The 14,865-nt window shown below is 54.0% G+C and overlaps 1 protein-coding gene across 1 annotated transcript in view; it reads left to right on the top strand.

Annotated features, from left to right (window-relative positions):
• LOC132665669 (kelch-like protein 22) overlaps positions 1–7,215 on the top strand; it is a 41,091-nt gene extending 33,876 nt beyond the window's left edge. The window contains exons 6-7 of the mRNA XM_060613020.2: positions 3,157–3,390; positions 6,254–7,215. Of these exons, the coding sequence (XP_060469003.1) occupies positions 3,157–3,390; positions 6,254–6,619 (600 nt within the window). The 3' untranslated portion in view covers positions 6,620–7,215. The remainder of the gene's footprint in view (positions 1–3,156; positions 3,391–6,253) is intronic.
• The last annotated feature ends 7,650 nt before the right edge of the window (positions 7,216–14,865 follow it).

Below are 14,865 nucleotides of genomic sequence, written 5' to 3'. Positions count from 1 at the left end.
TCTCAAATCTCTCATACGTATATCTCTCATATACATATAATATCCTTCACTGAATGTTAGCTAATACAATTAACCCCCTCCAATAAATACATGACAAAATGGAATTGATTACAGAGATGGGAGGCTAGTTCCGTATTTGAAATTTAATCAGCGCATACTTGACCATGTTAAAAAATCACATGTCAGTCAAAGCAGAAAAAGGATTTGACAATATGTTGCATCCATTCGTGATTAAACTCAGGAACTTAGAATAGAGATGCTTTTCTTCGACTTGCTGAAGAACATCTATAAAAATCCTACTGCTAGTAGTGTGTTTAATGGTGAAAGACTGAATTGAATGCTTTTTTCTTAAGTTGGGGAGCAGGGCAAGGATGTCTGTTCTCACCACTCTTATTCATCATAGTTCTGGAGGGTCTAGCCAGGGAAACATGGCAAGAAAAGAAAATAAACGCATGCAGCTTGAAAAGAAAGAAATAAAACTGACCCTACAAATCAATAAATTGTCAAAAATCTAAAGGAATATACAAAAAAAAAAAAATCCTAGCACTAATAAGTGAGATCAGTAAAATTGCAAGATATAAGATAAAAGCATATAAGATATAAGCATAAAAAAATCAATTGCACAGTGCCTGGGTGGCTTAGTCAGTTAGGCATCCATCTTTGGCTCAGGTCATGATCTCGCAGTCCGTGAGTTCAAGCGCCATGTCAGGCTCTGTGTTCACAGCTCAGAGCCTGGAGCCTGCTTCAGATTCTGTGTCTCCCCCTCTCTCTGCCCCTCCCCTGCTCATGCTCGCTCGCTCCTTCTGTCTCTCTCTCTCTCTGTCTCTCAAAAATAAATAAAGATTAAAAAATTTTTTTAAATCAATTGCATTTTTGTGTACTAGCAACAAACGTGGACACTGAAATTATGAAGATGATACTATTTACAATTGCTCAAAAAAATGAAATACATAAGTATATATTTAACACTTACAGGATTGATATGCTGAAAATTATAAAATACTAATGAAAGTTATAAAAGAAGATGTAAATGAGTGGGGAGACATACCATGTATATGGATTGGAGGACTCAAATAATAAAGATGTCAGTTCTTCCCATATCAATATATGGGACCTAGAATACCTCCATTGTGTAAAAGAATAAAGTGGGAAGAATCAATCTGCCTGATTTCAACACTTAACTACATAGTTATGGTAGTCACAACCATGATATTGGCAGGGGGATAGACACATAGATCAGTGGAACAGAATGGAGAACCCACAATAGACCCACACAAAATGCCCATCTGAATTTTGACAAAGATGCAGAAGCAATTGAATGGAGGAAAGATAATCTTTCAACAAATTATGCTGGAGCAGTTGGACATCCATAGGCAAAGAAAGTGAACATCAACCCAAGTCTCATAGTTTATATAAAAATTAACTCAAATGCCTTATGGGCTTATATGTAAAACAAAGAGCTATATTTATTGGGGGAAAGTAGAGAAGTAGAAGAAAATCTTTGGGATCTAGGGCTAGGCAACAAGGACTTGGACTTGACCTTTCCCAAAGGATGAGCCGTAAAAAGAAAAATTGATAAAATGGACTTCAGCAAAAGTACAGAGGGGATGTACAGATGGCAAACAAGCACATGAGAAGATTTGCAACATCATTAGCCATTAGGGAAGCTCAAATTAAATTCATAGTGAGAAAACCACCTATCAGAGAAACTAAAAAAGAGGACTAAAAAATGGCAACACCCAGTGCTGGCAAGGATGCTGAGAAGCTAGGTTTCTCATACGTTGCTGGTGGGAATGTAAAATGGCACAGCTACACTGGGAAAGAACTTCACAGTGTCTTTAAAAAGTTGACTTCCAATATCTTGGGTATTTTCCCCAGAGAAATGAAAATTTTGTACTCAAATATTTATATCGGTTTATTGCTAACAACCAGAAATCGGGGCGAGGGACATAGGTGTGATTACAAATCGGCAACAGGATTACAAATTGGCAAATCCTAGTGGAAGTGGCAATGTCCTGTGTCTTGACTATGTCAACATAAGTGTCCTGGTTGTGTTTATTGTGCTACAGTTATACTAGCTCTTACTACTGGGGAGTCTGGGTAAAGGGTACATATGGTCTGTATTATTTCTTACAACTACATGTGAATCTACACTTCAAAATGAAAAGTTTAATTTAAAAAAGCACCAAAACCTCCCAACCCCTACCACTGATGGGAGAAGACCCAGACCCTTGGTATATGTCCTGCCCAGTGCTCTCTCCCCTGTTCTCCACCCTGTCCACCTCTCCAGCCCTTTACTGTGTCTCCACACAACCTGAATGTTAGTGACTGGCTCTGTAACACAACTCTGGAGCTTCCACACCCCATGGGGCTCCTCTACCCCTAAAACACACAGTGCTCTGCCTTGGGGCCCATGGGCCCAGCATGAAGGGCCTTGCTCAGGGTGGGTGGAGTGAGTGGGTAGGAGAGAGGAGGATGTGGTAGGGACCAGTGTGAGGAGTCCAGCTGGCAGGGCAGGGAGGAGATCCTCTGCCAGGGTGCATGCATAAGGCTGAAGACCAAAATCAAAAGCAGGGTGGTGTATTTTCCTCCTCCACACATAAGTATCACTAAAATGGCATTATTCTTGGTGTTGATTTTGCATCTCACTTTTTTCCTCATCATGTCATTATATATTATTTGTGAACAGATTTTGAAAGTGGGGTCAGCAGTCCTGGAGGATTGGCTGGCCATTGGGAGTGGGGGTGTGGGGTTGTGGGGGGAGGTGGAGGGCACTGAGCGTGGGTCAGGCAGTCCCAGAAGTGCTATCTATTCTCCTGTGTCTGGCTCTGAAAGCTGTGCTTTGACTGCTTTGGGCCCCCCATGCAGACATCTCCTTTAGGGGCAAGGGAAAGAGAGATTCCATTCTCCACCTTGTAGAAACTCAGAGTTACCTCTGGGTCCACAGACTGTCCCCTGTTGGAGTAAGGTCGGGGTGGATGACTTGGACTGTATCAGGGAATATGCTTGCAGAACGTGAGGTGGAAGTTGGGATGCCATGAGGCATGGGGCAGCTTTGGGGGTATGAGTGGCCTTGGCAAGGGCTCCTGGTTGCCCTCCCTCATGGCCCTCTTGCCCCCTTCCCACTGTCCCGGTTCTCTTGGTGGCCCTGAGCAGGTGTATGCCCACGCGGGCGCCTCGCTGGAGGGGAAGATGTACATTACCTGCGGCCGCAGAGGGGAGGACTACCTAAAGGAGACACACTGCTATGACCCAGACAGCAACACCTGGCACAGCCTGGCGGACGGACCTGTGCGGCGGGCCTGGCACGGCATGGCCACTCTCCTGGACAAGCTGTATGTGATTGGGGGCAGCAACAATGATGCTGGCTACAGGAGGGACGTGCATCAGGTGAGCAGAGCTGGGCTGCCCACCTACACATTATTCCCATCCCTTTTAATTGTTATGGATGAAAAATTAATTGTAATGTGTATGCCTTTTTAAAAAATAGACTTTATTTACTAAAGTTTATGTATTTTGAGAGAGAGAGTGGATGTGGGGAAGGGGTAGTGAGAGGGAGAGACAGAATCCCAAGCAGGCTCTGTGCTATTAGTGCAGAGCCAGACTCAGGGCTCGAATTCATGAACTGTGAGATCATACCTGAGCTGAGATCAAGAGTCGGACACTTAAAACCACCCAGGTGCCCAATAGACGTTTTTTTTTTTTTTATGTTTACTTATTTTTGAGAGAGAGACAGAGTTTGAGCAGGGGAGGGGCAGAGAGAGAGGGAGACACAGAACTCAAAGCAGGCTCCAGGCTCTAAGCTGTGAGCACAGAGCCCGACGTGGGGCTTGAACCCATGAACTGTGAGAGCATGACCTGAGCCAGTCAGACACTTAATGACTGAGCCGCCCTGGCACCCCTAGACTTTATTTTTTATAGCAGTTTTAGATTCTTGGCAAAATTGAGCAGAAGGTACAGAGATTTCCCATATACCCCCACCCCCGCACACATGGTCTCCTCACTATCAACATCCCCCACCAGAGTGAGACCTTTGTTACAGTCAGTGAACCTACGGTGACGTGTTGTTACCCCAAGTCCAAAGTTTACATTAGGGCTCACTCTTGGTGGTGTACATTCTATGGGTTTGGAAAAATGACATGTATCCACCATTATAGTATCGTACAGGGTACTTTCATTTGTTTTTATTATTAAAAACATTAATTATAAAATTAATATAACCACCTTGCAAAATGTTTGAATAATGGATAAGGGTGAGGAAAAGCACCCATAATCCAGATCAGTGCCACTATTTTTTAGTCCTACCCGTGCATAGTTTCCACCTAATTGTAGGTAAAGAGCATTCCATTCTGCTTCTGGCTAAAGTTTGTTATGGCTGTTTTCCAGTTTAATTCTTGATCTCCATAGCCACCTCTTCTACCTCAGTGGCTCTGCAGAATTCTGTCACGTTGATGCATCATTTGGATTGGTTCAAGTTTTAACTATTTCAAGTAACATAAGTAATACTTGCTTTGTAGAACTTTTCAGGTATTTTGGATTATTTCCTTAGGTGAGAGCCATTCTTCTCAAAGCGTGGTCCCAGACTACCAGCATCCAATCACCTGGGAACTTGTTAGCAATGTAGGTTCTCAGGACCCACGCCAGACCCATGCCCGACCCACTGAATTGGAAACTCTGGGGGCAGGGCTCAGCAAATCTGTTTTTATTTATTTATTTATTTATTTATTTTTAATGTTTATTTATTTTTTTTGAGAGAGACAGAGTGCAAGCCGGGGAGGGGAAGAGAGAGAGGGAGACACAGAATTCAAAGCAGGCTCCAGGCTCTGAGCCGTTAGCACAGAGCCCGACGCAGGGCTCGAACTCACAAGCTGTGAGATCATGACCTGAGCCAAAGTCAGATGCTTAACTGACTGAGCCACTCAGGTGCCCCTGAGCAAATCTGTTTTAATAGGTCTTGAGTGGTAAGAACCCCTGGGCTATAGTGGATTAGTTTCCTATTGCTGCCATGACAAATCACCACCAACTTAATCACTTAAAACAACATAAGCAAGTGTATTCTTACAGTTTGTAGGTCCTAAGTCTGATGCGGTCTCACTGGGCTAAAATCCAGGTGTTATCAGGGTATCTGTCCTTTATAGAGGCCCTTGGGAAGAATCTGCTCCTTGCTCACTCAGGTTATCAGAATTCAGTTACCCGCGTTTGTAGAACTGAGGTCCCTGTTTCTTTTCTGGCTGTCGGCTAAAGGTCCTTCTTGGCTTCTGGTCGCCTCTGCATTCCCTGGCATGGGACCGCTTCATCCTCAGCCAGCAATGGCAGGTTGTCCTTTGACTTCTCTCGTGTTAGACTTTCTCCCCTCTCCTTTCAAGGACTTGTGCAATTAGGTGGGTCCACCCACAATATCCAGGATAACCTCCCCATCTCTAGATCCAAACCCTTAAGCACGTTGGCAAAGTCCCTTTTGCCATGTAAAGTAACACAGATTTTAGAGATTTAGGGCATAGACATCTTTGGAGGGTCACTTTTCTGCCGACCACAGCTGGAGAACCGAGTGTGATTATTAAGTCAAAAAGTAAGATTTTTGTGGCTCTTAGTACACATTGCCAAATAGCTGTCGTGGAGTGTCAAATGCGCAGTAGTATGGCTTCATTACACATTTGCTAGCACTGGATCTTGTGATTTTTCTTCCCCCAGTGGCTGCCTGTTGTCAGGGACAAATTTAACTCCTATTTTACATTTTTTGGATTATTAATAGGTTGAACATTTTCCCATGTATTTGTTTACTGTTTGGGGTAATTTTGGAGACATGAGAACGTTGATGGTCATCTCTAGTCATCAAGTTAACTATTTCCACATTTTATCTGCACTTCCCTCTGTGTTGGGTACTTTGTGGGGCAGTTACTTAGGGTCCCTGTCCTCAGTCAGTTTCAGTCTTATGGAGGGGAGAGAACCCAAGACCTTGGAGAAGAACAGCATGCCAGTGTGCCAACTGGGAGATGCCCACACACCTGGGGCCACAGGCTGGCTGAGGGCCCTGGAGGCAGGGCAGAGCCTGGTCCATGGACAGGACATTTTGACGCTGGCCCCAAATTCTTCCTCCAGGGGAGCCGGGTTTACACATAGCCTGGCTGCATCCCTCAGCCTTGGTCTGAATCCAGGGCCTGGCTGAGAGTGCCGCCCTGCCCAGCTGGCCCAGGACAGGCTGGCAGCTCTGTCCCAGCAGGTGTCCAGCTTTACTCTGACCTTGGCTTTGCAGGTGGCCTGCTACAGCTGCACGTCTGGGCAGTGGTCGTCCGTCTGCCCGCTCCCAGCTGGACACGGTGAGCCTGGCATCGCTGTGCTGGACACCAGGATCTACGTGCTGGGTGGCCGCTCTCACAACCGTGGCAGCCGCACAGGCTATGTGCACATCTACGATGTGGAGAAGGACTGCTGGGAGGAGGGGCCGCAGCTGGACAACTCCATCTCGGGCCTGGCAGCCTGTGTGCTCACCCTGCCCCGCTCCCTGCTCCTCGAGCCGCCTCGTGGGACCCCTGACCGCAGCCAGGCCGACCCGGACTTTGCTTCCGAGGTGATGAGTGTGTCTGACTGGGAGGAGTTTGACAACTCGAGTGAGGACTAGGGCTCCGGCACCTGGTGTCAGAGGGAAGGTGGCAGGAGCTCTGAGGGCAGCGGGTCCTCAAGTGGTCCTTCCTGCTGGCACCGCCTGCTTGCTGGCTCCTGCCACCTATCCTTCACACCAGCCTGCCTGCCGGCCCATAGCAGTTATTTGGGGAGCTCTGCAGATCTGTGGCTGTAATTACCCTACGTTGGGGAATGCTTACAGAGGGCTCTGGTTCTCTGGAGGAGTTGACTGGGCCCACTCCTCCTCAGCTCGGACAGGGTGTGGCGTCACCAGCTGTCTTGGCCTCCCCAGTCCCTGGTTCTAGTCCCTGCTGGGCTGAGAAGGCACCCTTCTCCAAAGGGACCTGGGAACTGGCCTCACGGGTGAGGGGGCCCGGGCACATTGCGCCCCCTTCCGTGGGCAGGGAGGGGGTGGAGTGAGCCCGTTGCCTGCCTGGCATCTGGGGGTTTGAGCTATTGCAAGCTCCCTGGAGAGAGAACAGAGATACATAGAATTGCCCGAGACTGGTTCTAGTAATAAAAAAGATCCCCTACAGCTGGGCTTTTCTGACCCTATGTTGTTGACAAATGAAATAAATCCTCTTACAAAAGGTGTGAATTGTTTTTCTATGGCCATGGCCACACTCCTTTCATAGCCTGTGCAAGCCTGCCCCACCGGGCTTCCCAGGGTCAGAGCTGCTGAGTGGCAGTGGGAAGCCAGGAGCCCCCCTCTGAGGGAGAAGCACAGTACACCCCCAGCTAGAGAGGCTGTTACTGGGAAACCTGGAAACCTACCCTGGTCTGCTGACAAGTGGTCGCTTGGCCTGCTGGAGCACCTTCTCTGGTGAAGTGCTCTTCTCTGAACCTGGGTCCACCTCGATTAGCAATCTCTTGGCCCCAAGTAAAGCCCAGCCTGACATTGAGAAAACTGCCCCATGCCTGGGGAGGGAAGCCCAGTCACGATAGGCTTCCCCCAGCTTGCTGGATCTGAGTGTGGCCGGGATAGGAACGGGAGAGCTGCATTTCCTGTAGGTTCACTAGCTAGCTGAGTTCTTAGCACACCGTCTCAAGGGTCATGCTGCTACAGTGGATGGGAACCTCTCTGGGCCACCAGCGAATGGGCTGAGCTTCCAGCACCAACCTGGCTTCTCCACAGCTGAGCTTCTACCTGAACATCCTTCCCTCCTGCTGTAGTTTCTGTACTTGCAAACTCCCAACGGCAGGCCTCCCTGCCAGCAACACCCTGCTGGTGATCTGTGACTTCCCAAGTCTCCCGGGCAGAGCATGGGGACAACTGGGGCTTCTTTCTGTACCCCGGTGCCTTGCCCAGAGCCTGAGGCAGCTGGCACCCTGTCGTGGATGGAAGAGAGCAGAGAGGCAGTGTGTGCTACTTGATGGAAGGAAGAGGGTAGGATCCAGGTACCCTAAAGACTTTGGGGTGTGGGGTGAGGCCAGTGGGAATTGCTGTGCTGCTCAACACCATATGTATGATCTTCATAGCTGTCTCTTGGGGCTCGGGTACTCCTGTGCAAATATGCCCCCAATCCCTGACCACAACATGATCTCATGCCCTTACGCTTCGGGTGGCAATCCTAGTGTTGACCCTAATGGGTCACTTCTAATGGGACAGGATGGCCACATCCTTCAGTGTCCTCTCCCCTGCTCCTTTAGGGGCTCACAGTAGGAACCCAGCATTTCCTGTCTCTGCCACTACCTTGCAGGCCAGGGAGGCAGTTCCTACAGACCCCAGAGTTTCTGGGAAGGAGAAGCACCAGAAATGCCAACCCCCCTCTGCTGTCCCCCGGGCTTGCTGGTTCCATCCCCCTACCCAGAGCCATCAAGGTGCGGCCACAGCTTTATAAGAGACCTCTGCTCTTCAGGGGAGGAAAGGAGGATCTGTGAGGCCCTGTGGAACATGGGATGGGGTAGACGCAAGTCCTGAAAGGAGTCTTGCCACTGTCCCATGTGGAGGCATTCATGGCTATCCACCACCACCCCCCACCACCCCCCCACCTCCTGTCTGAGGACCTAGGCAGCCTGGGCTCTCCAGCTTGGCAGGCTCTCAGGCCCAGCATTCATACCTTCACTCAGCTCAATGCTCATCCCTCTCTGTCTGCAAAATCCTCACCCTCTCAAGTACCCCAGGGAAGCCATCCTGGCTGGAATGGGTAGGCCCAGGCTCTGGACCCCATGGTGTGTCTTGTGTGGTTGTTAGTCTGTGGGTGCCTGTGAACCCACAGCTTCCACAGGGCACCAGGCCAGCCATAGGGATGATCACTCACCCGCATTTCTCCATCTCCTGATAGGGATGTGGTGGCTGGGACAGACATGGGCTTTGCACTTGACACCTGAATTTGGCATCGACTAGGAGGTGGCCATGATGGGACACATGTAGGGGACTGTGGGTCTTGAGTGAGATGAGGCTAGGGACAGTTCTGCGGGCAGTGGGGGGCAGTCAGATGTGATTAGAAAGACTATTCTGGGTCATAAACTGATGGGTAGGTAGAGATTTGAAACATTCATGAAGTCTTGCTGATGGCATGGATTGGGGGCATCATCCAGCTGGTGCCCTTCCCAGAGGTGGGAATTTGGGGGTGGCAAGCAGTTCTGAGGGAAGGGAAAGAAGAGGATGGAGTTTGAGATATCTGTACATGAACTCAGCCCAGCTGGGGTGAATGCCCAAAGCCCTGGGGCCTGTGCCTCTAAAGCCAGGAGCTGGGCTACCACAAGCTGCTGGGTAGACCCTGCAGCCACATGGGCCTCTTTTGGCCTCTGTTGCTGGCAGGCTACAGGGGCCTCCATGGGAAGGGCCCTAGCACTGGGAGGGTGCTTCTGAGGTCAGGGCCGTGCCCAGGCGGAGCTGCCCACAAGTGGTCAGCCTGTTTACTTGTCTCCAAGAAGTGTTTGTGATCTCAGGGGTGCAACTTCCCCTTCCAGTCCACCCAGCTCACCTGCCTCTGGCTTCCCTCCTTCACCAGCAAGGCTGAGGGAAGGGCCCCAACCCCTGAAGCTCCCTACCCTGCTCTTCCCATCTCACCCTCCTCTGACCTGCCCTGGACAGGTCTCCCTTCCAGCCAGCTTGGTGATGCCCACAGTCTTGGGCCTTCCAATGGCCATGTTTCCAAGTCCCTCCTTTGGGCCACCTTCTACTTGGATCACCTCCACATAAGTGAGGAAGGACACTGCCTCTCCCTCCTCAGGGAGTCTGTATTCAGCCTGCTCTTCAAGAGAAGACAGGTGCCCCCTCCTGCACAGGTCCTCCCACCAACTCCCAAGTCTGCAAAAGACAAGCTCATCTTTGCTGGGACCAGGATGCCCCCCTTTTATTCCACCCCCAGGCCTGTCTACCTTTCCTGTTCCATGGGTCCTGTGATTGGGTCTGTGCCCCAGAGCACTGGCCACCCCTCTGCTTCCTGGGCCCAGATTTCCTCTTCCTCCCTGTCCCCCTAGGCCCTGTTCCTCTCAACTCACCCCCTCCACCCAACTGCCCCTGCTCCGTTCTATGCTGTCACCCCCATTCTTCCTGATGCAGGAACCCCCAGGCCTCCACCCTTGACTCCATCTTTTGGACTTTTCCGCTGGTGATCCAATAGCCTTCTCAACTAGAATTCTTCAACCAGGCTCACCTTTCACCCCTGGACAGGATTACAGGGTCTCAGTCCTGGAATACTCCCGTCTCCTCCCTCTGCCTTTGCCCCCACCTGCATTTACCTCCACCTTCTATCCGAGCCCACTGTTGGGCCATGCTACCGTCCAGGTACGTGTGCAGTCCGTACCTACGAAGACACCCGTTGCCCAGGCCTCAAGTCCAGAGCGAGTTGACCCATAGGCCTCAAGCATCCTGTTCGGCTGTCCTCTGCAAGGTTTGCACGAAGTGAGCAGAAGGAGCCGACAGAACAACCCAGCTCTACAAGGGCTTTGCGTCGGGGAGCAGAGGCCGGCTTGCGGCCTTGACCCGGGCACTCTTTGGGCCGCCCTCCCCCGGCCGGTTCCGAGGTCCTGGGGGACGAGGGAGCTTCCGTGAGTTGCGTCCTCATCCCCACCCCCTTTCCCACCCCGGGCCTGGCTGCGCATTGAACGCGCAGGGGCAGCTTCTCTGGTGGGTGGTTGGAGAGGGAGCGGAAAGGCTCGCGGACAGGGGATTCCTTGGGCGCCCCCCCTCCCTCGCGCTGGCCCCTCCCTCTTTCAAAGCTCCGCGGGCCTCCTCCAAGTTCGCCCCCAAGTTTGCTAGCGGCCGCGTGGGGGCGGGGGCCGCGCGGAGGGGCGGTGGCGCGGCCGGAGGGTGGGGTCTGGCGCGCGGGGCGGGCGCTGCCGCCTGGCCGGCCGCGGCTGGCCCGGGATCAGGGAGCCGATGTGGAATTTCCTGCCCGGCCCGGCGCCCCTCCTGCCGCCCCCCGCCCGGCCGCGCACTCCGCTTCCGGCCGCTCTCGCTGCGGCCGCACCCGCGCCCGCCCCGCGCCTGCCCCGCGCCGCATGGAGGGCGCAGGGCCCCGGGGGGCCGGGCCGGCGCGGCGCCGGGGAGCCGGGGGGCCGCCGTCGCCGCTGCTGCCACCGCTGCTGCTGCTGCTGCTGCTCTGGCTGCTGCCCGGCCCCGCGGCGTCCCAGGAGCTGAACCCGCGCGGCCGCAACGTGTGCCGTGCTCCCGGGTAGGAGCCCGGCCTGGCTGGGGGAGGGGGTCGAGGGGGACGCTAGGGGCCGAGGGGAGGGGGCACCCGGGACCTTCCTAAGCTAAACGCTCTAGACCTTTTCGCCGCCCTCGCCGACGCAGACTCCTCTCCAGGCCGAGCCTGGGCACCGGGCCACAACGGTGCATCCGAGGATACCCCAGACGAGAAGTCAGTCGATGGGAGAACGGAGTGCAGTAGGCGCCCCGAAGGGTGACAGACGGTGTCTGAGATTTCAGACCTTGAAAAAGGAACCCTTGGGCCGGGTTGTGAAGGCCATAGGGAGAAGTCGGGGAAGGGCATTCCAAGCAGATGGAAGAGTATGTGCAAAGTGCAAAGGCCCCAGGCACGAGTGTGGCTCGAGGCGGGAGGGAGGGTGAGGGCCGAGTGGAGATGGAGCAGCACTCCTGAGAGGTGGGAGCCGACGCATCTTGAGGCTGGCAGGACTCGGAAGGACAGATTTGTATCTTAGAGGCAGGCGCGGGTGGGAGGAGGATGGTGATGGAGCTCGCACTGAGGAGCCTGCGCTCAGAGTGGACCAGAAGCGGGATTCAAAAAGACAATGACGTGCACCACGGTCGGAAAGATGTGGAAATCCCGGTGGGGATTCTGGGTGCGCGGAAGGGCCGCGCAGACGGGACGCCACGAGGTGTCGGTTGGGGAAGCCAGCGTGGGACAGGCAATGGGCAGGCCCCGCGGAAAAGCGGCGGGCCGAAGATCTTGCCTGGAGGGAAAAGAGCGGAGGACAGACGCTAGGAGTGGGCGCAGAGGTCAGAGGACTTGGTCGGCCGGTCAGGGGCCACAGCGAGGTCAAGAACAACTCCGCTCTCGGGATCAAGGAGCTGGCGTATGGGGGTGCCTTGGTGCAAGTTGGGGGGCGCCGCGCGGGTGGGAAGCTGGAGAGGCGGCCTCGGGACTCCGGTCTGGGTTCCGTCGGGGGGCCCTGAGCCGCAGGGCTATGGGAGGCCGCGTCCGGGGGCTTGGCAGTCGCCGCAGACAAGGGGCTGCAAGGGGGCCGCGCGGGGTTTCCGAGCTCGGATCCCGCGGCGCACAGACCCCTCCCCACTGTGAGCCCCGCCTCCGGGGCGGGGGCCGGCCTGGCCCGCCATCTGCTTCACATCGACGCCGCCGCCGCCGCCGCCGCCGCCTCCCGGGCCTCCCCGGCCCCAGGAATGCAGTGGCAGTGGCGGGCGGGGCCGTGCCTGGAGAGGGGGAGGGCGCGATCGCTGACGGCCTTGTCTCTCCGCCTCAGTCCTCCTTCCCCGATGGGGCTCCGTGCTGGGGGATCCGGTGGCAGGCTCAAGCTGTCGGGAGCCTGAGCCCTTCGCTCCATGTCCGGTTGCCTGGACGCCTCCCCATGAGGCGGCCTGTTTCAGTAGCCCGGAGCCCGGAGTTGAATTTCGGAGCCAGATGCCACCTCTCCCCACCTGTGTGGACTGGGAACAAATCGCTTAACCTCTCTGAGCCTGACTCTGACCCTGTCAAATGGGGTTAGTGGTGGTGTCCCCCTCATGGGGTGGAGAGGGGAAGACTGATTTTGTGTGGAGCTGGTTAATGGGAAGGACGGCCACTCTGGGCACTGTCCACTCAGGGTCTGGGCCATCTCTTTCAATACCCTTCCAAGGCTCCCACCCGCGGTTCCTTTTCCCCAGAGGCAGGAGAACCTGAAGAGGGGAGCGGATGGGCAGCCAGTATAATCCCATGCACCTACTGTGATTGGAGCAGCCATACAGCAGCCAGGACAAATGTCACTGTCCTCGCAGTGGAGGAGACTTACAGAAAGTCATCTGATATTTAGCAAGTGCTGGGTAGGAGGTGTTCAGTTGGGGAGCGCTGTGTTCTTTAGGGTGATCTAGGGAGACCCATGGGGAGGTGATGAGTAGTCAGAGGTTTGCAGGAGAGGAGGTGGAGCCCTGCAGTGCCTGGGGCAAGGCTCTAAGTGCAAAGGGCTTGTTGGAAGTGCAGAAAAGAGCCATGGGGGCGGGGCAGAACCTCGGAGGAGGATGGTGGAGGAGAAGCAGAGGAAGAATGAGGATGGGCAGGCCACAGTGGGTCTTTTTCTCTGAGGGACACGAGAGCCCCCAGGGGCTTTACACCCAGGAGGGGTGGGATCTGACCATGTTCAGCTGCCAGGTGGCAGATGAACAGGGCTTACTTAGGCGGGTAAAAGGGAGAACCAGTTAGGAAGTCATCCAGGAGAAACCAGGGAGAGCGAGGTGGGCTCTCACAAGGCTTGGGCAGAGCAGGGAGAAGTGGCTCATCCCTTCTTAGATCCAGTTTGGAGAATAGAGCGGCATGGTTCCCTATGAATCAGGTGTGTGCTGTGAGTGGAGTCTCAGTCACCACAGAGTGGGTGCTCTGGGGTTTCAGCCTCCCCACCTGCAAGGATGGAGCTACCTGAGATGGGGAAGTCTCCTCTGGGGGGAGGCTAGGAGTTCAGTCTGGGGAGGTGGGCCCCACTGGAAAGAGGGCTCTGAGCATTTGCAGTGCCTCATCTAGATGTGACCCAGGGGAGCATCCTGAGGGAGTGGACAGAGGAGAGGTAAGGACAAAGCCAAGGAGGGGGACAGAAACCAGAGGAGGGGTGTCCACGGGGCAGGTGGAAAGCAGGGGAGTATGGGATTCCAGGTGATGGTGGGCAGAGGAGCCTCCAGGCTGGATTGGAGAGAGAATGAGGACAGACATTGGCACAGTGAGCAAGCAGTTCAGTTCTTTGAAACGGGTGCTTTGCTGTGGGTTCAAGATCACACGGTTTGAATCATGGCAGTTTTGTTTACAGTGACTGTGATCTCTAGAGGGGGCAGCCCGAAGCAAGGCGTGCTTGCTAAGGGGCCTGGCCCGACCTGCAGCCTGGCTCCTGAGGGTCTCACCAACTTACAGTTTGAGTGTGGGAACTGTCCCCTGCACCAGGCCATTTTTCTCCTCATCTCAGTTTTGTAAGTTCTTGAGAGGGTGGGCTTGCCACCTGTCTTGTCTGCCAACCCGTCCCAGAAGGAAAAGCAGCTATCCCTTAGGCTCCTCCTCATGCTCTTGCTGAATTCCCATGGGGCTCCCTCCTTGCTGGGGTAGAGGGTGTTAGCTCTGCTGGGGTGGGACCTGGGTGCCTCCCATGGTGGGGGTGAACTTAGGTGAACTCAGGGGGCTTCCTGGAGCCTGCACAGCATGGACTGGAGAGCAGACTACAGCCTTGGCTGAGCTCTTAGTTTGTGCTTTCCGAATACTCCAGCCAGATCCATGGGCCCCTTTCTATAAATAAGGAGTCTGAAGGTCAGAGAGGTTAAGTTCTGTGCCCAAAGTCACACAGGCATCAAATCCAGCTTAGTGTGGCCCTAACACCAGACTCCTAGCCACAGAGCCATGTGGCCAGGGCAGAAAGTGGTCAGTGCTTCCAGGGCCATCACCATCCCAGCTGGCCAGCTGGCAAGGCCGCCTACACAAGGGACACCTACGGAGGCTCCCCACCCAGAAACCTGGGCTCAGAACTGGCAGAAAAGGCAGGAGGGTGATAGGCTGGCAGACCTGGCTCTCCCCTGAAGATGGGCATGTATGCATCCTGCGGCCAGGCTGGGTGGGTGGAAAAGCCTGGTGAGGGGTGCGGGAA

The sequence above is a fragment of the Panthera onca genome, chromosome D3 (genome assembly GCF_046562875.1).
Source record: "Panthera onca isolate mPanOnc1 chromosome D3, mPanOnc1 haplotype 2, whole genome shotgun sequence".
In the NCBI taxonomy this organism is placed as follows: domain Eukaryota; kingdom Metazoa; phylum Chordata; class Mammalia; order Carnivora; family Felidae; genus Panthera; species Panthera onca.
This window is presented reverse-complemented; position numbering and strand designations above follow the sequence as displayed.